Source organism: Piliocolobus tephrosceles, chromosome 8 (genome assembly GCF_002776525.5).
Source record: "Piliocolobus tephrosceles isolate RC106 chromosome 8, ASM277652v3, whole genome shotgun sequence".
In the NCBI taxonomy this organism is placed as follows: Eukaryota; Metazoa; Chordata; class Mammalia; order Primates; family Cercopithecidae; genus Piliocolobus; species Piliocolobus tephrosceles.
The window spans coordinates 32,041,981-32,064,757 of NC_045441.1; the positions used below are offsets into that span (position 1 = coordinate 32,041,981).

General features: G+C 43.0%; 1 protein-coding gene across 1 annotated transcript in view; it reads left to right on the plus strand.

The window, feature by feature from the left end:
• The window catches only part of HECW1 (HECT, C2 and WW domain containing E3 ubiquitin protein ligase 1), a 254,817-nt gene that overhangs the window by 134,307 nt on the left and 97,733 nt on the right, over positions 1-22,777 (plus strand). Inside the window, exons 9-12 of the mRNA XM_026456391.1 lie at positions 1,210-2,562; positions 7,769-7,870; positions 13,204-13,354; positions 20,533-20,672. Coding sequence (XP_026312176.1) covers positions 1,210-2,562; positions 7,769-7,870; positions 13,204-13,354; positions 20,533-20,672 — 1,746 coding nt within the window. The remainder of the gene's footprint in view (positions 1-1,209; positions 2,563-7,768; positions 7,871-13,203; positions 13,355-20,532; positions 20,673-22,777) is intronic.

Sequence of the window (22,777 nt, forward strand, 5' to 3'; positions counted from 1 at the left end):
TAACTAGATATAGACTAGCCAGTTGCTGAAGTATGTCATGTTGAAGAACTATAATTGTGCAATGAATTTTTATAATATCACAGAAAAACATGGAAAGTATAAATAGGACAGAAAACTCCAGAATCATCCAATATTCCATTTAATGCTAAACAGATTTCAAAATACGAATGATAATATGCCTCATAATTCTACTTTTGCTCTTCTTCTGTAGCCCCCATACATCTCAATATAGATCACACTGAGAACTGTTAGGACCTCCGGGACCATTTACAAGTTGCTGTTAAGTCTAATGAAGCTCTTGATAACTTAAAGCCTGGAGTTTATCACTACCCACTCGTTAAAACTCCAGGTGTACTTTCCTATGCCACTATACAACTTAGATTGTAAGAAAACACCTTGACTGTTTCGTCTTTTCAAATTCAGTCTATTTCTATATTCTAAGAATACAACTGACTCTTCCTTTGGTGTAGCCATAAGGACAGCTTTACAGCTCACCAGAGGGACTGATTTTCTTTAGTGAATTGCACTAGTGCATTTGAAATGGGCAGGAATCCAGTAGAAGAACTGCAGGAAGGTAGAGTTAAACACTGGCTACTACCCCTTGAATGGCTGCTTAGGGTGAAGACCTTGTTTTTTTTTTTTTTCAAATTGGAATAAACTCTGAATGTTGGGAACCTTCCAGCCTGAGATATTGAATGACTGTGATTGTTCCCATTCTTCATCCAGCCTTTTTCTTCTCTCTGGTTGCGTGAGAATACCACTTACCCCTTATGCCACCCTGTAGGACCTAAGCATAGGAAACATTCTGAGCAAATGCAATTAACTAAATAGAATCATCAAGGAGCTATAAATAACACCACTACTACCCTCATCCCTGGAAGTCATTCCATGTGGCAAACACTGTTGAGCACCTACTGTGTGCCCAGAACTGGGTTAGTGCTAGGCTTCGGGCATTTTAACCAAAACATGAATTCCCTTGAAACAGATTTCGGAAATATATCCATGACTGCAAGTTGTTGTTAACATAGCAAGAACTCAATCTTACAGAATTTTTCACTAGAGCTCTGGCCAGTGAGAAACCCTCATCAATCGACATTCAATATCCTAATGTAGAAATCCCTTAGTGATGGCTTACATGTCCCACAGGGTATCCTAACACCACAATGCTCTCTTCTGGGAGAAATGACATATTTTTCTTCCTACCAGCAGATGACGAGGAGATTTCCCTGAGCACTGAGCCTGAGTCAGCCCCCATTCAGGACAGCCCCATGAACAACCTGATGGAAAGCAGCAGTGGGGAACCTCGATCTGAGGCACCGGAGTCCTCTGAGAGCTGGAAGCCAGAGCAGCTGGATGAGGGCAGTGTCCTGGATGGTCCAGGGAACCAAAGCATGGAGCTTTCCAGACCTGCTGAGGAAGCAGCAGTCATCAGGGAGGCAGGAGACCAGGGCATGGTCTCTGTAGGACCTGAAGGGGTTGGGGACCTCCTGGCCCAGGTGCAAAAGGACATCCAGCCTGCCCCCAGTGCAGAAGAGCTGGCCGAGCAGCTGGACCTGGGTGAGGAGGCGTCAGCACTGCTGCTGGAAGACGGTGAAGCACCAGCCAGTACCGAGGAGGAGCCCTTAGAGGAGGAAGCAACGACACAGAGCCGGGCTGGAAGGGAAGAAGAGAAGGAGCAGGAGGAGGAGGAGGGAGATGTGTCCACCCTGGAGCAGGGAGAGGGCAGGCTGCAGCTGCGGGCCTCGGTGAAGAGAAAAAGCAGGCCCTGCTCCTTGCCTGTGTCTGAGCTGGAGACAGTGATCGCGTCAGCCTGCGGGGACCCCGAGACCCCGCGGACACACTACATCCGCATCCACACCCTGCTGCACAGCATGCCCTCGGCCCACGGCGGCAGCGCGGCAGAGGAGGAGGACGGCGCGGAGGAGGAGTCTACCCTCAAGGACTCCTCGGAGAAGGATGGGCTCAGCGAGGTGGACACGGTGGCCGCTGACCCGTCTGCCCTGGAAGAGGACAGAGAAGAGCCCGAGGGGGCTACTCCAGGCATGGCGCACCCTGGCCACTCCGGGGGCCACTTCTCCAGCCTGGCCAATGGCGCGGCCCAGGATGGCGACACGCACCCCAGCACCGGCAGCGAGAGCGACTCCAGCCCCAGGCAAGGCGGGGACCACAGTTGCGAGGGCTGTGACGCGTCCTGCTGCAGCCCCTCGTGCTACAGCTCCTCGTGCTACAGCACGTCCTGCTACAGCAGCTCATGCTACAGCGCCTCCTGCTACAGCCCCTCCTGCTACAACGGCAACAGGTTCGCCAGCCACACGCGCTTCTCCTCCGTAGACAGCGCCAAGATCTCCGAGAGCACCGTCTTCTCCTCGCAAGATGACGAGGAGGAGGAGAACAGCGCGTTCGAGTCGGTGCCCGACTCCATGCAGAGCCCTGAGCTGGACCCGGAGTCCACGAACGGCGCTGGGCCGTGGCAAGACGAGCTGGCCGCCCCTAGCGGGCACGTGGAAAGAACCCCGGAAGGTCTGGAATCCCCCGTGGCAGGTCCAAGCAATCGGAGAGAAGGTTAGACCTCAAACCTGATCAGAGTGAGAATAGGACCGTCAGGGGGACAAAGGTGTCACCAACAGTTTAAAAACAAGAGGGGCGAGGGATCGGTGTCAAACGGGGTTGCTGGGGCAATGTATGCCTGTCTTGTACATATATGTGTGCATGTGTATCTGTGTTTGAGTATAGATGACTGTGAGTAGCTGACACCCCACCATGTCTCAGATACACACCAGGAATTATGACTGGTTGGATGTGAGCGTGCACTTGTATGTGTGCTTCTATGTTTGTTTTAACTAATCACCAGAAGTGGTTAGTGTACATGTTATCCTAGTCTTGACAGCAGCCAGAGCCCCAAGACTAGTATCAAATGATATATGTGGGAAATAATCTATCTACATTAAATGGATAATGTGTAAATATCTGCTGACTTTCAAAGCACATGGAAGATTAGCAATAGATGTTAATATTAGTTGAAAAACAGATTTTACCTCTGTTTTAGAATTCAACTAGCCCATGTACGTACATGTACATATGTCTAGCCTACATATATTTGTCATTATTTATGTCCACTCAATTCTTGTTATTACTGTTGGTTTTGTTTTGTTGTTGTTGTTGTTGTTGGCTAATGAAAGGGAAAATAACATGATTGTGTATAAATCACTTTGTTTCCTATAAGAATCGAATCCAAAAGCTGCCACCATTAGTTTTAAAACATATTCTGTGTTTTAACCAAAGATGTTCTTTCTTAGTCATGCCTGTGGAATTATATGTGAAATTAATTTGCATTTCCTTATCCAGGAGTGGGAATTGTCTTCCAGTAAAGTGACAGTGGTATGACTGGGAAAAAAAAATTGAGAAGGCACATAATAATATGAAATAATTCAGTTGTTTTAAAGAGAAAAACATAGCCTCTGCTATTTTGCTGTTCTGCTGTTGAAATTAGCCTCCAACAAAAGGCGGGGATATTTTCTCTAGATTGTAAGCTCATCAAGGGCCAGAGTTGTGTTTCTTTATGTTTGAATTCTTAGCACCTAAACAATTGTAGGCTGAGGTGCCTACAAACTTTTTTGAACAGGAGCTAAAGTGAGCATTAAAAAAATAATTTTAAGTATTCAATAATGCCCGCTTCTACATTTCAGAAAAAGAGTGAGAGAAGGTGGCACATGCAAAAATGAGAAACGCAAGGAAATTGGTAGAGAAAAAGAAACATAGGCAGAAAGGTCAAACAGACAGCATGCAAAGGCACCCACAAGGAGTGGGATGGAAAATCCCTCTTGTGAGGAGAAGGCAATGGGAAATGCCTTTCTGTCACAAGGATGTTTTGAGGACTTCCTTTATTCTAGGCCAGATGTAATGCACTGGGCACAGGAAAATGGATTGGCATCAGGTGATGTATGGACATTACTCAATAATTACAGCATAATTAAAAATAATACAACAAAAGGAGATTGGGGGATTCCCACATAAAAGGCACACATAGGAGCTGGCAGGGATGTTGAGTTACAGAGGTCTGCAAATTTTTTCTATGAAGAGCCAGATAGTAAATATTTTAGACTTTGTGGGTCAAGAGGTAAAAAATTAAGTAACTGTTCTCACTAAAAAGCTTTTAGTACTGAAAAGTGTACTGACACTTTTCTTAGCTCAGAACCATACAACCCTGTTTTAGTGCACAGTCTTTTGGCCCCCATGTTGGGAGATAATCTACACATGGTCAATTGAAACTTGGCTCAGTGTAAATTTATATAAAAGCATGTTTGACAAACAAAAAAGTCACATCCTTGCCCTTGAGAGAGAGGCGGAACAGTCTAGCAGGTGGAAGTGCAGAAAGTGTTTCAGGGCCACAGTGGACATCTCGGCATTGGCATTGGCAGTTTCTAAAGAAATGTCTAAGTTCCTGAACTTTGCAGTGTGTAAACACAGAAAAGGTTAAGAAGCACCTACGTGCTTCACTATGGCGATCACAAGGGGAAATACAAAGATTCCCAAGGGGTCTCTTGATCTCCTGAAGGCCATGCACATGCTGGCATGTGACTTCTTCCCAGCCAGCCTTCCCCCCTTCAGCAGTGAGTCCCTGAGCTAAGAGTGTCTGCATTGTGGGACTGTCCCTCACTTGCCACCAGGCTTCACAACAGCAGGTGCTTCAAGAAAGCAGGGCTTTGACATGACCTGCCTGATATGTGATTGTGTGGGTGACCTCTGCTTCCATAAAAATCCCTATTGCTCTTTCGCCTTGACTTCCAAGACTGCAAATTTCTTTACTGTAGAAACTGCATTAGATGGCTGGGTGTGTTGGCTCATGCCTGTAATCCCAGCACTTTGGGAGGCCGAGGTGGGTGGATTGCCTGAGGTCAGGAGTTCAAGACCAGCCTGGCCAACAGGGTGAAACCCCCATCTCCATTTAAAAAAATACAAAAAATTAGTTGGGTATGGTGGCGGGCACCTGTAATCTCAGCTACTTGGGAGGCTGAGGCAGGAAAATCACTGAAACCCAGGAGGCAGAGGTTGCAGTGAGCCGAGATCGCACCATTGCACTCCAGACTGGGCAACAAAAGCAGAACTCAGTCAAAAAAAAGAGAGAGAGAGAGAAACTGCATTAGATTAACTCATGTGGATTTGTTGTCCACGTGCCCACATAGATGAGGTGGCAACAATTTATAGAGGAACGCTCTTCTAAGTCTGAACTGACAACTATACGGGCTAGTATTCTTTTCATACTTTTTGCTTCATTTCCCTCTATGAATAGCTCCTTTTTAAAAGTTCAATTTAAAATAGTTCTTAAAAGACCTTCTGCAGACGAATGAAAAGAGTAATATAATGTCATGGGTATGAGTTCAGGCCCTGGAGTCAGGCCTCTTGGATTTATATACAGTCTTCCCACTTCCTCACCAAGTTACCTAGCTGCTCTGTGCCTCAGTTTCCTCATGTGCAAAATGGGTATAATTATAGAATCTCCCTCAACGGGTTGTTGGGAGAATTGAATGAGATTATACTACAAAAGCACTCTGCCTCCCACCAAGTGAGGGTTCTTCCAGGCGGACAAGCAGTGAGGGTAGCTGTTTAAATTATGTTGTATAAAGCATCTAAAACAATCCTTTGAATTTGCATTTCCTGTACTTTATAATTCAAGGGACATTTTCACATTATTAGGTATAAATCACTTTGCTTCAAATAATATGTGGGGCAACCTTTCTCTACAATTAGGTCACATAATTTATAAACAGAAGGGAATTTAAAAGGATGTCGCTTGCTTTTAGCTGAGGAATAGATCTTGCTTTGTGTTTGAGGCAAGGGTGATGATGTGGAGCCCTGTCCTTGTGCAGAATAGAACTGCTTGCTTCTTCAGTGCCTCCATCCATTCAGTCGGCTGAGATATGTCGGTCACATCATTGCATTTGCTTGGGGTTCACAAGCAGGTGGGATCAGCTCCATTAACCCCAGGCAGTCGACAGTATTGTATTTCCTAGCTTGGAGGAGTAATTAACCTGATTGGTTGCCTTAATTTCAAGAGGTAAGTCTATTGTTGTTTTTAAAGAAACTAAATTAAAAATGCAGCAGCTGATGACATAACAACTGTACCATGGTTTTGTTTAATTTCCGACACTAAACACATATACAAACAAACATGAGTGTGGTATCCACTTAAACACAGAGCCCATCTTTGAAACAGCAGTCTATCCACGATGAACTGGGTGCCGGCATGAGAGGAACCTTCATTGTTTTCCATTAGCGTCTCCAAGGACCCAGAGGATTTGAGTAACATACCAGAATTTGCTCAACAAATAATATTCTATATTTAACATTTAAAAGGTCCCTTTGTTCCTGAATATATCTCTACTTCTGTTTGCCAGTTAGCTCTAGGAATTAAATCACAAAATTAAACCCACCTTTCTTCCTAATTAATTTATTTTTATTTTTGATCAGTTCTATAGAACTAGAGTGAGAAGAAATAATCATCCTTTCCATGTGTGGATATTCTAGGAAATATTCAGCATTTGAGATCCTACAACCATTTGACCACCATTTTTCAGTCTCTCTCCTTTTTCACCCAAGGGATAAAGGAACACTTGCTATTTGCATCAGCAGAGGACAGAAGAAGGAAAAGGCCTGACCCTTGCCCTCTGGCCCTTGAAGGCTTTTGCAAGAAAACCAGCACGGTGTGAGGCAGGAGGAACCGTCTGAAAAAGGGCCATCCTTTGTCCTGGGCCCTTCTCACTCTGCAAAGATCAAGAGCACAGGCCTCTGATTATGTGACCCAAGCAGCTGGTGCTGCAGGCCTGCCTTCTGCATGGCTGCTCTACATGCCTGAGGACACCACTTCAGAACATTGTTCAGTTCGTTATAAGTCTGAACTGAGAACAATATAAGCTATGTCTGTTGTAGGTTTCCTTTTAATAATCTGAGGCATGCATCCTGTGGATATGTTTATTTCTAAACTTTCTCCGTGTCTGTCTTTCTTCCTCCTTCTTTCCCATTTCTGTGTTTTGAGCTTTCCTGTCACCATCTTTCTGCTTTTTATCTACTTCCTTTGTCTCTTGTCCTTTCCTCTTTCTGGAGCACCCTGGCTTGTCTGATTTCTCCTCAAAATAATCTGGACAGTTCTGAGACCCCTCAGCACCTTGGCTCCCCTCCCCCACCCCCCAGCCTCCAGCTTTCCTACTACAGGAATTTACATTACATTCTTGGCTTGCCAGCTCCTTGACCTGTCTTGGAAAGGTAGCATCTAAGAATTCATTCCCCTCAAAAATCTGAAAAACAGCCTTTCGGCAGCCCTGTGATGAAACCTATCCAAGTAAGGAGGTGCCATTTTGCACAAGCCCAAGGAACTTTTATGGAACCTTATAAAACGCTGCATTTCCCTCAAACAGGCCTATTTCCTCCACTGGGCTGCAATCAGGCTCTGCTAATTTTCTCTTGTGTTCCTTTCTGGTGCCACCTTCTGATTCAGGAAATTCGGGTCATTACTGAATCAGACTCAAATCCTACATATTGGACTGTGTGGCACAGATCATTAGTTATGAAGTGTTTGGATTTTCTTCTTTTTTAAAAAAAATATTTCCCCCTCTCATGAATGACTGTGAATGTAGCAAACTGACACACACACAAATGGATTTCCCGCTCTTTGGGGTTGTTTCTTGTGGTACTTAGTTTTACAGTCATGCTTTTTTGATGATGTTACCACAGCAGTGAATGAATCTGAATGTATTGACTATCTTGTCCGTAGGTGAATGTCCTATACTCCATAATTCCCAGCCAGTAAGCCAGCTTCCTTCCCTGAGGCCTGAACATCATCACTACCCAACAATCGATGAGCCTCTTCCACCAAGTAAGCTTTAGTTTTTAAAATCTGTGTCTTAACTCTTCCTATCAAGTCTAAGCAGGTCAGTATGAATTTGTGTGTAAACATCTAAAGTCTTTCCCAACTCCGTGCCTTACACTGTTAACAAAAACCAATATGACACCTACTCTAAAAACTGGTGGGGTTTTTTGGGTTTTAGTTTGTTTTTTTGACTAGTCATTTCACCATGTGATCTTGAAGAGAGAACACTGTGTTTTCAGCGCCTCTCAGCTTCTGAAATGGAGAGCGTTTCTTTATTACACTTGACTAGTCTTTGCAAACTGTTCATGACCTTTAAGTCCCAAATTTTACATTTTATATTTAAAATTGCAGTTCAAGATAGAATAATCCTATTGTTCTCCATTGGATCTGTTACATCACAAGCATCTCCATGTGTTAAAACAACTTGAACCCATCTGGGCACATGAACTTGTACTTTCCTTACTATAATTTGCATCCATAGGTAATAGCTTCACATTTCTTCTGCAGTTCTTAGGGGTTGCCAGGCAAAATATCATCTTTAAGATAGAATTCAATGTCAGTTTCTCCTGGTAACTGTAGTATGTAATTAATAATTAACTAGTCATCTGAACTTGGGAAATTCATTTAATCTCTCAGAGACTTAGTTTTCTCATTTGTAAAATTTTAAAAATAAAATTTAAATGTCTTCATCTGCTAAATGAAAGGTTTGACCTAGATAGTCTCTAGATACCATTCTAGCTTTAACTTCATAATACTCCATTTAATACATTTATAGGAAGAAATCAATACCCCAGACATTATGTATTCACTTAGCATCACATATGTTCATGAATTCTGGAACATCTCTGTTTCGGTTTTGACTTATTTTTCAAGCAAAGATAATATGTAAGATTTGATAGATTTTACAACTACAAAATCTTTCCGGAATGCAAGGAACCAGTGTTTCTTTACATTCTTTTGCCTGTGCTTACATGAAGCAGTTACAGTTTTCAAAAGGACAAGTGCTTATTTCTTAATTCATCTGTTCTTGGTAATGTGCTGTACTTTACCGGAACACCACTCCTCTCCCTATTCAATTGTAATTTATTGGTGAGAAATCAAAGAACATCTTTAATATGTGGACTAACTTAAAGAAACACAATATTTGTTTTTCAAGGGCCAAGCCAAACATCATGTCCTTGAACTTTTGATGCCTGATTTCTTTCTTTCTTTATATACTGATTTATGGACATTCCACAAATGAATAGTAAAATTTTAGCATCACTATAAATACTTCCTAAGTAACACTTAATTGAAAAATATGTATAACATGTTATCTCCAGGAAAGGGATGCTTTCCCCACAACAAATAACCTTTCAATGCATGAATCTACTTCGAATCTGTGCAGTACAGATAACTAGTTATACATGCAAATATTATAAATGATTGTATATAAATCCATTGTAAAATAATTCGTTTATATAAGCCACTTTCAATAATGAGAACAAATTTCTCCAGATACTTTTCAATTTTCTATCCATATAACAGTGAAAGACCTTAGAAAAACTGAATATTGTTAATCCTACCAACTGAATATTGTTATGAATGAATGAATCCTACCAACTGAATATTGTTAAATAATCTCAAATAGTACAAGAATTACCTTATTGCTGATAGTCATTCATTCAACAAATATTTATTGAATGTTTACCCTGTGCTAGGTACTATTGTGGGTAAGCAAAACAAAGATTCCTGCCCTCATGGTGCTTACAGTCTAGTCTGGAAGACAGATTAGCAAACAATAATTAAAAAGGGACTGGCCTAGCATAGGAGATGCTATGGAAAAGCAAAAATAGACCAGGGTGAGGGATCTCTGAGTTCGTGTGGTGGTGGCTGGTTTGCAATTTTAAAACAAGTGGTGAGAATAGGCTTCATTGAGAAGACAACACCTGAAGGTTAAGGGTGTTATCCTTGCAAGTGTTGGGCAGGAAGAGCTTTGCAGGCACAGAGAATGGCCACTGCCAATCGGGAGGTGGAAACACCCTGGTGGGTTTAAGGAACAGGAGACCAGTGCGTCTGGAGCAGACTGAGGAAGGGAGAAGGCAGCAGATGATGTAGTTAGGGAACTAGCAAGGCCCAGATCACGCAGGGCCTTGTAAACCACTCAAGGGCTTTGACTTTTACTCTGAATGAAAGGAGGACATTGTAGAGTTTTCAGCAGAGAAGTGACGTTGTCTGCCTCAGGTTTTGAAAAGTTTGCCCTGGTTGCTGTGTAGGGAATAAATTGGGAAAAGAAAGGATAGAAGCATGAGATTCAACGTAAGTTATGTCTTTATGCAGTAACCCAGGTGACAAACAATAGTGTAGCTTGGGCCAGGGTGGGAGCAGTGGAAGTGGTGAGGAGTGGTCTGATTCTGGACATATATTTTAAAGGTAGATTTGACGACAGATTGGATATGGATGTGAGAGAAAGATAGGTATCAAAAATGACCTAAGAGTTTCAACCTACAGAGATGGAGTTGCCTTCAACTGAGATGGGTAGGAAAGGCTGCAGGCAGAGCAGGTTTTGGTGGGAAGGATCCAATACTTGGTTTCGATCATCTTGTATTTGAGATGTCATCCAGGTAGTAATGTCAAGAAGGAAATTGGATGTGTGACTCTGAAGTTCAAGGGAAAGGTCTAGACTATGCAATAATATTGCATTTGTTAAAATTGTTCAAAATGTACAGTTGTATAGGTTTTCATTAATATAATAACTAAATATGACACATGATCAGGTTCTACATTGTTCTTGGACTTTGTGGAGAACATATAATTTAGTGTGCAATAGATCCTACAGTCTCAAATGAATTGACCTGACCTGCACTGCTATAACTCGCACCAGCATCATGAAGGTACTGTTTTCAAGTGGTCTTTAGACAAACCCATGGCATCACAGTGCTGAGCCCTTCAAGTCATGCTGATGCCTGAAGTTCCATTTGGAATTTATTTCCTTTGGTTATAAAATATGTGAAAGCAAATTCTTTACAAAGCAATCCAGAAAACATGTACATAATTTCTGATTACACTTAGCGATGATTTTCTGAATATGTATGAGTATATAATTAGCACAATACATTCCAGATATTTAATGTATTGACAAAAGAGCCCAGCTGTTGGGTTTACTACACTTTTCCATGAGGAATTGAAACATGTGGTGATAAATTATCATTATTGCAACTTCATTTTCTAGCTTTTTCCCTTAATTTATAAAACCCAACCTTTGTCTGCAAAGGACCCCTTTCTTTACTGTAGGTTCCTGGAGGGCAGGGTCACGTGTCACTCAGCTCTGTGTCCTCAGGACCTGGCACGGTCTCTAGTTTAGAGTGAGTGCTACATAGTTTGTTCAGTCGAATTAAATTGCACAATGCTCTTCAAAGACTAATGGTCATTTTTTGTTGGAAGACAGTCATGTTGGATTCAAGAAAAGTAGTTGTCCTATTACTTTTACTAATATTAGTTTGGGATCCATTAAAATTTTTAAGTTTCTAGATCAAGAGTAATTACCTAGTAATTATATGTATATACAATTTCATCCATGAGCTAATTACCATTTACACCTAACACTTGACAGCTGGATTATCATTAGATAATCATTAGATCAATTTTAATCAAAACCTCCTAGCACATATTTATACAATCTGCCTACATCTTTCCTTCAATTTCTCTCATAAGTTAAGTTTGGTGTTTGGGGGTACTTTGGTTTTTACTGGGCATTACTTGACAATCCATCAGGTCAGGCATAAGCCATAATGCCACAAACAGATATACTATGTACATATAAAACAATAAATATGCCAAATATATTTTTTCCCTTAAAAAATTGAGAGTTGCTATGTCATTACCTGAATGATAAGTTTTCAATGGAACTGTTAATATCTGACCTACTCCCAAAAGCTATGGCTTTTCTCACTGAAAAGGCTGGATGGTTTTCCTCCTTTTGTGGACATTTTTGCTTTTTCTTCTTCTTTAGTCTTGTGTATTTTCAGCATAACTTTATCACACTGCTGCTATTTCCACAATGTGATGTGTGGAATCTAAAAGCTTTGCCCGTCTCTGTACAGCAGGCATTGCTCTTCTATGTTTCGCTCAAATGTGAATACATTGCTTCCAGCTCTTTTCCACCCACCTCACCCCAACGCAGCCCCTGCCTGTATTATGTAGTGACTCATCCATGCTTCCACCTTTTTGTTTTCTATTTTTGTTTTCTTTTGTTTTTAATTTGGGAAGCAAGGGAACTTTTCTTTATCTCGGGCTCCCTCTACTGTTTGGGATGGTTATTTATCAACAAAAGGGTACTTCCTAGTTACTGGTTTGGTTTGGTGGCCAGAGATATTTGACAACTGCGGGTTGAATATACACTGTTAATTAACAACTTATCAAAAGGCTGTTTTGAAACCTTAACAATCATTTCCTTCCATTCACCCACTCAAGAGGAAAGGCAATCGATTAAGTTTGCTAACTATAAGACAGAGGTCATCTAAATTCGCAGATCCAAGACTTCAGAACCGTAGTTAAAACTGGTTTTAATCTGAGGGCCATTCTTCTCTCCACTGAACCCAGACTTAGCAAAGAAAGTGTTCTCCAGCATCACAGTGTCAGCTCTCACTGGAGGATACTCCAGTCTTCCACAGCTGTCGTTTGAGTAGCCAACAAGAGTGACAGTGGGGGTGGACATTTCTAAAGACATAAATTCATTAAACATTAGATTTTCTCTTTAGAAATTATTAGAATTTTGGCTGGGTATGATGACTCATGCCTGTAATCCCAGCACTTTGGGAGGCTGAGGTGGACAGATCACCCGAGGTCAGGAGTTCGAGACCAGCCTGTTCAACCATGGCCAACATGGTGAAACCCTGTCTCTACTAAAAAATACAAAAATTAGCCGGACATGGTGGCTGGCACCTGTAACCCCAGCTACTTGGGAGGTTGAGTCAGGAGAATTGCTCGAACCCAGGAGGTGGAGGTTGCAGTGAGCCAAGATCGCACCACTGCACTCCAGCCTGGGTGACAGAGCAAGACTCTGCTTCAAAAAGAAAAAAAAAGAAAGTATTAGAATTTTAACATAGGTCTTGGTCAAGGAAGAACAGTTACTGTTTAATATGGCCCAGCAGAGAGTCTGAGTTCATTAAACTGTTTTCTGAGCTCCCAAGTTCATGCCAGTGTCCCAGAAGTCGTGGCAGGTGCTGTGGGCAGGGTCTGGCCTGCAGCCATGAACCAATGGTGAGTTCTACCTGCAGAAGACCTGGAAGTTGTATGCGTTTCACATGGGTCAGTAGTTTGTCCTTGATTTTTCTTTTTGCCTTCTTATTAAACACTAGACTGGGAAGCTCGAATTGACAGCCATGGGCGGGTCTTTTATGTGGACCACGTGAACCGCACAACCACCTGGCAGCGTCCGACGGCGGCAGCCACCCCGGATGGCATGCGGAGATCGGGGTCCATCCAGCAGATGGAGCAACTCAACAGGCGGTTGGTGATCATTATGTAATGAGCTCCCCTAAACCACAGTGAAAGGAGAATGGCAGCTAGAGACGCTCCCCTTACACTTTTCTGCCCAGACTGTATGAGGAGACTGGAAAGTAATTAAGTATCTTAAGAAACCTGTTCCTAGTAGGTATTTGGAAAGCTAGATTTAGAATTTGGTGGCAAGAGACGAGTTAAGCTTGAGTGTCATTTAAGGATGGGAAATCATCTAAACTTCTTAATAGCCTAGGCTCAAAAACAAGAGTTCTTAACCAAGGGCTGGTGTATCCCCCTCTCCTGGGATGTTCACCAAGGATGTCAGTGTTCCTTGAACTTTCCAGGCACTGTACCCAAATTGTACATAGATACACATTTTTCTGGCTGACTGGTCCATACCCATCATACAGTTCTCAAAAGGATACAGACCTCAGTTAAGAACATTCCAAGGACAGGTTCCATAAGAAGACTAAAAGCTGCCTGGAAAATAAACTGTCTCATAAATCACTGTGTGCATTCCTACCCTGATCCCATAATTGATATATGCCTATCAATAATAATTTGTGAAAAGCCTTCATCTTAGAAAAAGAAATGTTTAAAAACATTTTTGAGAATTATTTTGTTGAAAAACTAGGTCCTCTCTATTGAACTTGTAAAGATATCATTTTGTTTTTAACCTACAAACAAAACCTTAAACAGTATCAGGCTTAAACAGTGGTCTATTCATGTCAGAGATGATGCAGTAAGCTAGTATAGAGCATTGTCTCTGACATCTTGCTCTTTAAGACCGGAGTGGCAGCTTCAGGATACTTTTGATTACCAGCAATTGCAAACTGAGGCTTCCTTCAGTTGAAATTGCACCCACATGCTGTCTTGCTTTCATGTCAAGTATGAAGGTGAAGGAAAAGTTGAGAAAGACTAAAAACAATGAAGAACTGGGTTTGTGGAACACACCTACTGATAGCAAATGCCTTTGAAATTTAACTGTTATCTGCCAGAAAAGAAGGAGGAGAAACAATTTAGTCCTATTAAAAACAATGGGGCTGGGCGCAGTGGTTCATGCCTGTAATCCCAGCACTTTGGGAGGCCGAGGCGGGTGGATCATTTGAAGTCAGGAGTTCGAGACCAGCTGGCCAACATGGTAAAACCCTGTCTGTACTAAGAATAGAAAAAAATTAGCCAGGCATGGTGGCAGGCACCTATAATCTCAGCTACTCAGGAGGCTGAGGCAGGAGAATCGCTTGAACCAGGAGGCGAAGGTTCCAGTGAGCTGAAATCGCACCATTGCACTCCAGCCTGGGAGACAGAGTAAGACTCCATCTCAAAAAAACAAACAAGCAAAAAACATGGAAACAAAAAAAAAAGAAAATGAACTTCTGGTTACTGTTGTACACAGAGGAGCATGCTTTAGGTGAAAATCACCAGAACATTTTTTCATTGCCTGAGCGTTTGCAAGACATTTGCTTTCCACCTTTGCCCATCAGCAGCTGAGTGTTGAAGTCATTAACGAAAACCATAAAAGACTTGCATTGGCAGCACACTTTCCAGTCATTCCCACTCCAACAAAGCATGTTACAGAGAGGAAGTCCTGATAACCCAGTTTTACTAGGCATGAATGGACCGAAAATCCATGGGAGAGTCCTTTCATGGTGATTGCAACAAGATTCGTGTAACTAAAAATGTAGAAGACAAAGTAAACTCATCTTAGATAGAGACCCTGTTGTGATTCCGTAGGCGGAAATTAGCCCCTAGGTCTCTCTTGCCAAAACTGATAAGCTCCAATTGTTTAGCAGAGAACTAGGGGAAGGCATCGTCAGGCTGTATTCATAAGAGATGCTGTTTTGAACACTAACCAAAGCGAGACAGTGAATCTGAAGCAGAAGGAAGCACCTTGACTTACGGCATAAACATCCACGAAAGTTTATCGGGGTGATCAGCTTGCATAATATAAAAATTAGGCCAAATCCATCCTGAACCAGGTCTCCAAATAAGTTTTATAGCCTTTCATATGAATTCCTGTGCCCTCCAGTGGAGATGAACATGCTGGGAGAGGCAGCTGGACTTTGCCGAATAGGAAGTTGCATTTGCTACATCCATCTGGACAGATAAAAAGAAAAGGAATTTAGCACTTTGAGAAGGTACTTATTTCTTGTGAAATAGTGTACCTAGGGAAGATCAGATAACCTTCAAATAAGTATCCAGGCTTTTCCATACTTATCTTAACCTATTGCTTTGAAGCATTTAAAATTTTCTGTATTTGGCGTGATAACAGGCAGCCCCAGAAAGTACACTTCCAATCTTCTATCCATCTCACATGCAACCACACACAAGGGTCATTATTTTGATAACCCACAGTTATCCAGAGAAATTTACAATGATTACTGGCTCACAGCCATGTGAAAGTATTACTCAGTGTTGCAAGGAGTTTCCCTTGAGCGTAACCAGATGACTGTGAAAATCAAATGTGTTTGTGCAAGGAGACATAACACTAGGAAGTGCAGAGTACACAGTAGCAATCAATGTGGAAGCTTGTGTGGTAGGTTGCAGTGACCATGTTCCAACTCAGCCATTCCCCAGATGCAGCACACTCTTCCAGGCCTTTATGGCTTGGCCACAGGGTCCCACTGCAGGAAAATGCCTCATGCCTGCCTCCCACCTGAAACACATCTTGTCCTACAGACCTGACTCAATGTCATGTGCACCAGGATGCCGTCCCAGAATCCTCCACACAGAGCCAGTGACTTCCTCCCCTGTAGCCTCCAGAATGTGCCTGCCTCTGTGCCACTTCCTACCTTTTTGCCTTATTCTTCTTTCTACCCTTCTCTGCTCCCAGCACCTAGTGTGGTGCCAGAAGTTTAATAGGACTCAGTACAAGATCGTTTTCTGAGTTAATTCCCATGCTTTCAGAAAATCCAGAATTAATTCTACTTTCACAAATACTTACTGAAAAGCAGAAAATCTAAATATGTATTCTTATTTTAAATAATCAACTAAAATTTTATTTTTGAATTATTTGTATAAAATTATGATAATTTAAGGGAAATAGAAGTTTTAAACAGAAAAAAGTGATCTACACTTTAGCTACCCCAAGGATGAGTTAGCTTTTTTTTTTTTTGAGACAGAGTCTCACTCTGTCACCCAGGCTGGATTGCAGTGGCATGATCTCAGCTCATTGCAACCTCCGCCTCCCGGGTTCAAGCCATTCTCCTGCCTCAGCCTCCCGAGTAGCTGGGATTACAGGCATACACTACCGCACTCAGCTGATTTTTGCATTTTCAGTAGAGAGAAGGTCTCACCATGTTGGCCAGGCTGGTCTCGAACCCCTGGCCTCAGGTGATCCTCCTGCCTTGGCCTCCCAAAGTGCTGGAATTGCAGACATGAGCCACTGTGCCCTGCCAATTTAGCTTTTTAAAAACATATGTCCATCTTCAATTTCCATATGCATGCACAATTCTTACATGATTACAATGGTGATATGTAGTTAGTTTCATATTCTTTTTTCACTTACTACACTGTAAGCATTTAATATTACCACATAGTCTTCAGATTAACACGTAATTGCTTGTATAGTATTCCACTGACTGGCTGAAGTTTAGTTAACCTAATTTCATACTGTTGAATGTTTTGCTTATTGCTTTTGTCACTGTTTCTTGTCGCAAGGGCCTGCTAAATATTAAGATTGCCTTATAGTGGAGGGTTTCCTTAGGGTTCTATTCCCAAAAGATTAGGCCAAGGGAGATAAATGTGGATTTGGCATTTGGTATCAATGCCTAACTGCTTTCTACGTTAGACATTATGGTTCTAGGGGTTTACTCTGCCAACGACTACAGCTTCACTTCCATCTTATCTTTTGGTTTGTTTTTGTTGCTGTAAGAGGTGATCCTGGTATTTTGATGCCACTTAGATTTCACTTGTTGGAGCAAGGGTCAACTTGTTTTCCATAAACTTTTCTTTAATAAGGAGTAGTTTCTCCCATGTGAATTGTCTGTTCTTGGGCTTTTTTAAGGGGGGAGGTTGTTTAGTTGGCTGATTGGTTTGACTTGGTTTTGGAGGGCTTTTTTTTTTTTTTTTCTTGTTTGGCTTTGTACGTGTGTATGTGTGTGTGTGTGTGTGTCCCTTTACAAATTATGTATGTCAGCTGACTTTTTAGCTAATTTTCATTAGCCCTCTATCTATTATAAATATTTAACCTTTTGCTACAAAAAAATGGAGGAGGATATTGATGAATAATTCCTAATGAAATGGAAGAGAGCTGCCTCTCTCTCCTGTTTAAAGCTGGGGAACCTCTGAGGCTGCAGTTCTGCCCTGAGAGGAGACTCAGAGACCCTCCTCAAGCCACTGTGTGCCCTGCTTCCCCAGACTGCCTCTGTGCTTCGGCAGAGGTCAGACAAGGAGCCAAATGGAGGATTTGAGGCTGTTGACTCAGTAAGGCCTGCGATAACCAAGGTCCAGCTGAGGACATGTGAAGTAGGTTGTGACACTGCTGACATTATCCTCATCAAATAAGATCATATTTACTCATAATGCTCTGCTGTGGTTACTGCACATTGGGAAGGAAGAGAGAGCCTACAACTTGACATTTTTCTAAGCCCTATTCCAGGCATCTGTTGCTGAGTAAAACTACACCAAACGTAGTGGCATAAAACAACCACAAGCATTTCTTCTTACCATTATTTCTCATGGTTCTGTTTTGACTGAGCCCAGCTAGGCAGTTCTCTCCCGGGATATCTCCTGGTTGCAGTCAGAGGGTGGCCGGGGCTGGAGACTCACATATTAGGAGCTTGATGCTGGCTGTCGGCTGGGCCTCTCAGCCAGGACACCTGCACAGAGACTTTCCATGAGACCCAGGCTGCCTCAGAGCATGGCTGCTAAGTTTCATCACCAACTGCTACAAACTCTATTAGTCAAGGTAGTTGAAGAGGACATGGATTCTGTCTTTTAAAAGTAGAGATACAGTTCTGGAAGAGTATGTGGGTCTAAAAATATCGTTGAGCCATTTTGAGAAACGCAGTCTGCCATAAGGCATTTAGGGAATCCTCCCGGTAGCAGCTGCCTTGGTCTTTGGCAGGCCCTGTTCCCCGCCTTGGTCAAGGTCACACACTTGGGCAGCTTCTTGCTGGCACCCCCTGCTTTCCTGCCACAGCTATATTCCCTGAGTCCCCAGCAGGGAGAAGATCGCAGAGGGTCATCCTTCACCATCCATCACTCTTCACAACTTCCCACCACAGAGGTACGGGGTGGTGAATTACCACAAATATTTCTGTCTGTAAATACACCACCGCTCAGCTCATCGCCCCCTTCCACATTTTGTTCTAAGAGGCCTGCTCAGGAAATGCCTTGCAGTAACCACTCCAGGCAAAGGTGGCTTCTGAAAGGTGTCAGAAGTGAGTGGGAGTCTCCCCAGATAAAACAACAGTGAAAGAAAGCCCTTAGACCAGTAGTTCTCAAACCTAGATATAAATAATACTTCCTAAATAACTCGTTAGAAATGCAGGTTTTTATTTTGCTTCAATTTCTGTAATTTTAACAATTACTCAGATGATGCTTTTGCAAATGGCCTGGCAGTGAGAAAGCTTTCCTCTGTAAGGTCAACGAAATCCTGGTCTGCAGAAATCCTGCCATAATGGAGTCTCGTCTGTGCAGCGAGCATCCCCGCGCGTTCCCGCCTGGGATTGCACTTGGAGACTGGCTATTCCCTGCTACCCTGTCTCTCATCCTCCTCCTCCTCTTCACCCCCTCACTGCTTTCCCGGAGACAAAAAGTCTCCAGCCTAGGCTGTTGCAGGAACCCCCAGCTGCTCTCCAGCAGCTCCAGGCTCCTCTCCTGCAATGCTTTCTCCACGCCGACACTGGGTAATCACTCTCCGTGTACATCTGGCCCTGCCTGGTTTTGTTTGTTTGTTTGTTTGTTTTAGCAGCCACCCATCACCAAGAGCAATGGTTCATTCTCAAGATTGATCCCTGGGCCAGCAGCATCAGGATCACCTGGGAACTCATCAGAAATGCACATTCTTAAAAAAAAAAAAAAAGAAAAGAAAAAAGAAATGCACATTCCTGGGCCCTACGCCAAACCCACTGAATCAGAGACTCTGGGGGTGAGGCCGGCAGGCTGTGTTTTAAGTCCTGCAGGTGATTCTGCGCGGCTCAGGTTGGGGAACCTGCGGCCTAGAGAATAGCACCCATCCTACTGCAGGGCACCCTCTGGGGCTCCCTCCTCCCTCTCCACTGGTCTCCTGGCCCTGCCCGGTGCCCACACACCCTGATACCACTGCCAGGCGTCTCAGAGCTCCCCGAGGGCGGCCTGCTTTCGCACGTGTTGTTTCTCTTCTGAAGTGTCCTTTCCCAACAAACTCTCCAACAAATTCATACTCCAACTTCACAATTTACAAACCTTGGGAGTTTCCTCATCTGTGTCCCACACACCTCTTGCCTGTCTGTGACAGCCTTTCACCTGGCTGGAGTTATGGCTTCTGTCCCATTTCCCTTTTGTTACATCTCAACTGTGTGTGTTTAAAGGGCAATGTCATATTCTAATCCTCTCCTCCATCGAAAAGTCCAGCACAAAGGCTTCACACATTGGAAGAGTTAGCAAATATTTGGTACTTGGCAAGGTGGCTAGCTGGCTGGCCAAATGACTAAGTCCCCAACTTGGGAAGAAAAACAAAATGAGCCTTTGAATAAGCAGAAAACATTTATTTATTTGCCAGCATGCTATTAGATATAGTATTTCCATGACCTTTGCCCAATTATATCAATTATCCAACAAATAAAAACTAAGTGAGTAGAACTGCTAGCCCAGTTTGTACACTTATTACAATAATGTTGAGGTAATTTGATATCTTAGTTGTAGCATTTTAATTTACTTCCCACACTCTTATTTTAGACTTAGCCTGATTTTGTTTAATGCAGGGCACAGGCTGTTTTGCATGATTAGTTATTATTTGTGTTGATTTTTGAAAAGTCACCATACTTGAAACTCATCATAGCTTACAAAACAAAAAGAACTCGAATAATCTTAGAGATACTTGTCTTGCTAATTGTTCTGGCTATCTTGTGGGAAGTTTAAGCATTTCTTTCCTGACATTCAAGACAATTCTTTACGGATTTCTCTAATTATCTGATTCAGAGTATTGGCCCCCAAGGAGCAACCCAAAGTTAACTCCTGTCTTTCCATTTTCTAATGCAAAGGTATCAAAACATTCAGCGAACCATTGCAACAGAGAGGTCGGAAGAAGATTCTGGCAGCCAAAGTTGCGAGCAAGCCCCAGCAGGAGGAGGCGGAGGTGGAGGGAGTGACTCAGAAGCCGAATCTTCCCAGTCCAGCTTAGGTATTGGAGGAGGGGTCCCCGCAACCTGTGATGGCTTCCAGGGGCTGTGTGACAGAGGGCTACAAGCCTGTCACCCTTCCTCATGGGGAGCAATGTGCCCCAGGGTGAAGAGAGTGGAAGGCCAGGGTAGAGGATAAAGGCATGCCTGGTGCCCCCAAGGGAAAGCAGACAGAATGAGTTTCCCACCAGGAAACTTAGGAGAAGTGATCACAGTGAAGGAAACACCACCACCCTGGCGTGGCGATCTGGAGACAGGAAAGTAGATGAATTCTGGGGATGGAGCTGAATTTGCTAGAGTGCTTGTGGAGCAAGGCAACTTTGTCAGTGGCTCAATCATGTAGTGTTAACTAAATGTTTTATTTATTTATTTATAATTTATTGTTAAGTAAATTTATTGTATTTGTTGGTGTCCTAAGGATTTTTTCACTTATAAATAAAACATGCAATGAAAATCCACAGTCTATTTCAAAGGAGCTGTGTGATAACACTGGGAATAATCACTCATTTGCACATAGATTTGCACATAGAATAAAATTCAGTTCCCCCAAGAGAAGAACCTGGGAAGGAAGAGGTTTTCCAGCATGCCACAGGAGGGAATTTTTACCTACTACAGTAGGCATTCACCTGGGGCCTGGTTTTCTTGGTCTTCTTTTCTTTGAATTGGCCCAAGTGGAACTCAGACAAGGACAATCGAAAGGCATGAGACTAGCTTCCACCTTTTTTTTTTTTTTAACCTCTAGTGAGATAAGATTATCACAGTGACATCCTAATAATCCACTTTCTTTTTAAATTGGGTAAATGATGGCAGATTTATTTGCCAAAAGAAGGGTTAGGGAACAGTCTGGGCAGGCAGCACTGGGATTCCAATCCTGCCAGGTCTCAGCCGTCTAGGGCAATGCAGAATATTGGACATTTTCATGTGATTTTTTAAAATGCACATCCACATCCACAGTTCCACCACCAATTTTAATTTCCCCCTTTCAATTCATTTCACCAGATATGCTAACTAAACTGACTAGTTTAGGTTTTTCTGTTACTATTATTATTATTATTACTATTACTGAAGAGAGAGTCTCCCTTTGTCACCCAGGCTGGAATGCATGGTGCGATCATAGCTCACTGGAGCCTCAAACTCCTGGGCTCAAGCAGTCCTCCCAACTCAGCCTCCTGGGTAGCTGGGATCTCAGGCATGCACCACCACGCCTGGCTAATTTTTTCATTTTTTGTAGAGACAGAGTCTTGCTATGTTGCCCAGGCTGGTCTCAAATTCCTGGCCTCAAGCAATCCTCCCGCCTCAGCCTCCCAAAGTGCTAGGATTACAGGCATAAGACACCACACCTGGCCTGTTATTTATTTCTTTGTTCAAACTTCTGAGAGAGACATGGTACAATAGCCAAGTAACTAGAAACACGAGGAAAAGGCAGCAGAAAGTTTATTTCTGAGTTTGATATTAAATGAGTTGGCATTTACTGTGTTAAAAAAAAAATCCCACAATTAGTGGCTGAAACTCACAGCCATGCATCTACCCACAGTTCTACAGGTTGGCAATTTGAGCTGAGCTCAGCTGGGTGGCTCCTCAGAATGCTGCTGGGCTCACCTGTCCATCTTGGATCAGCTGTGGAGTCGGCCAAGGGCTGACCTGAGATGGCTGCCACTAGGGTGGCTTGTCCCTGCTCCCATGGCCCTGTGGCCTCTCATCTTGTAGCAGCCTCGCCCAAGCTCATTCTCATGGCAGTGGCAGGGTTACCGGAGAGTGGAGACACACAGGTCTCTTGAAACCCTGATGCAGAACTGATCCGTTGTCACTTCTGACATGTTCTGTTGGTTGAAACAAGGCACAAGGCCAGCCCCAATTCACCAAGGGGAAGAGCAGTGAAGTCCCAATGCAACTGGGTGTGGATACAAGGAGAGGAATTGTGATCCTTTCTGCAAACAGTCTATTACAGCTATGGTTAGCAATCTGTAAAGGAAATAAGAAAAAATAGCCAGGCATGGTGGTGCATGCCTGTAGTCCCAGCTATTCAGCAGGCTGTGTATCTGGGAGGATGGCTTGGGCCCAGGAGTTCAAGGCTGTAGTGAGCTGCGATCGCGCAGATGCACTCCAG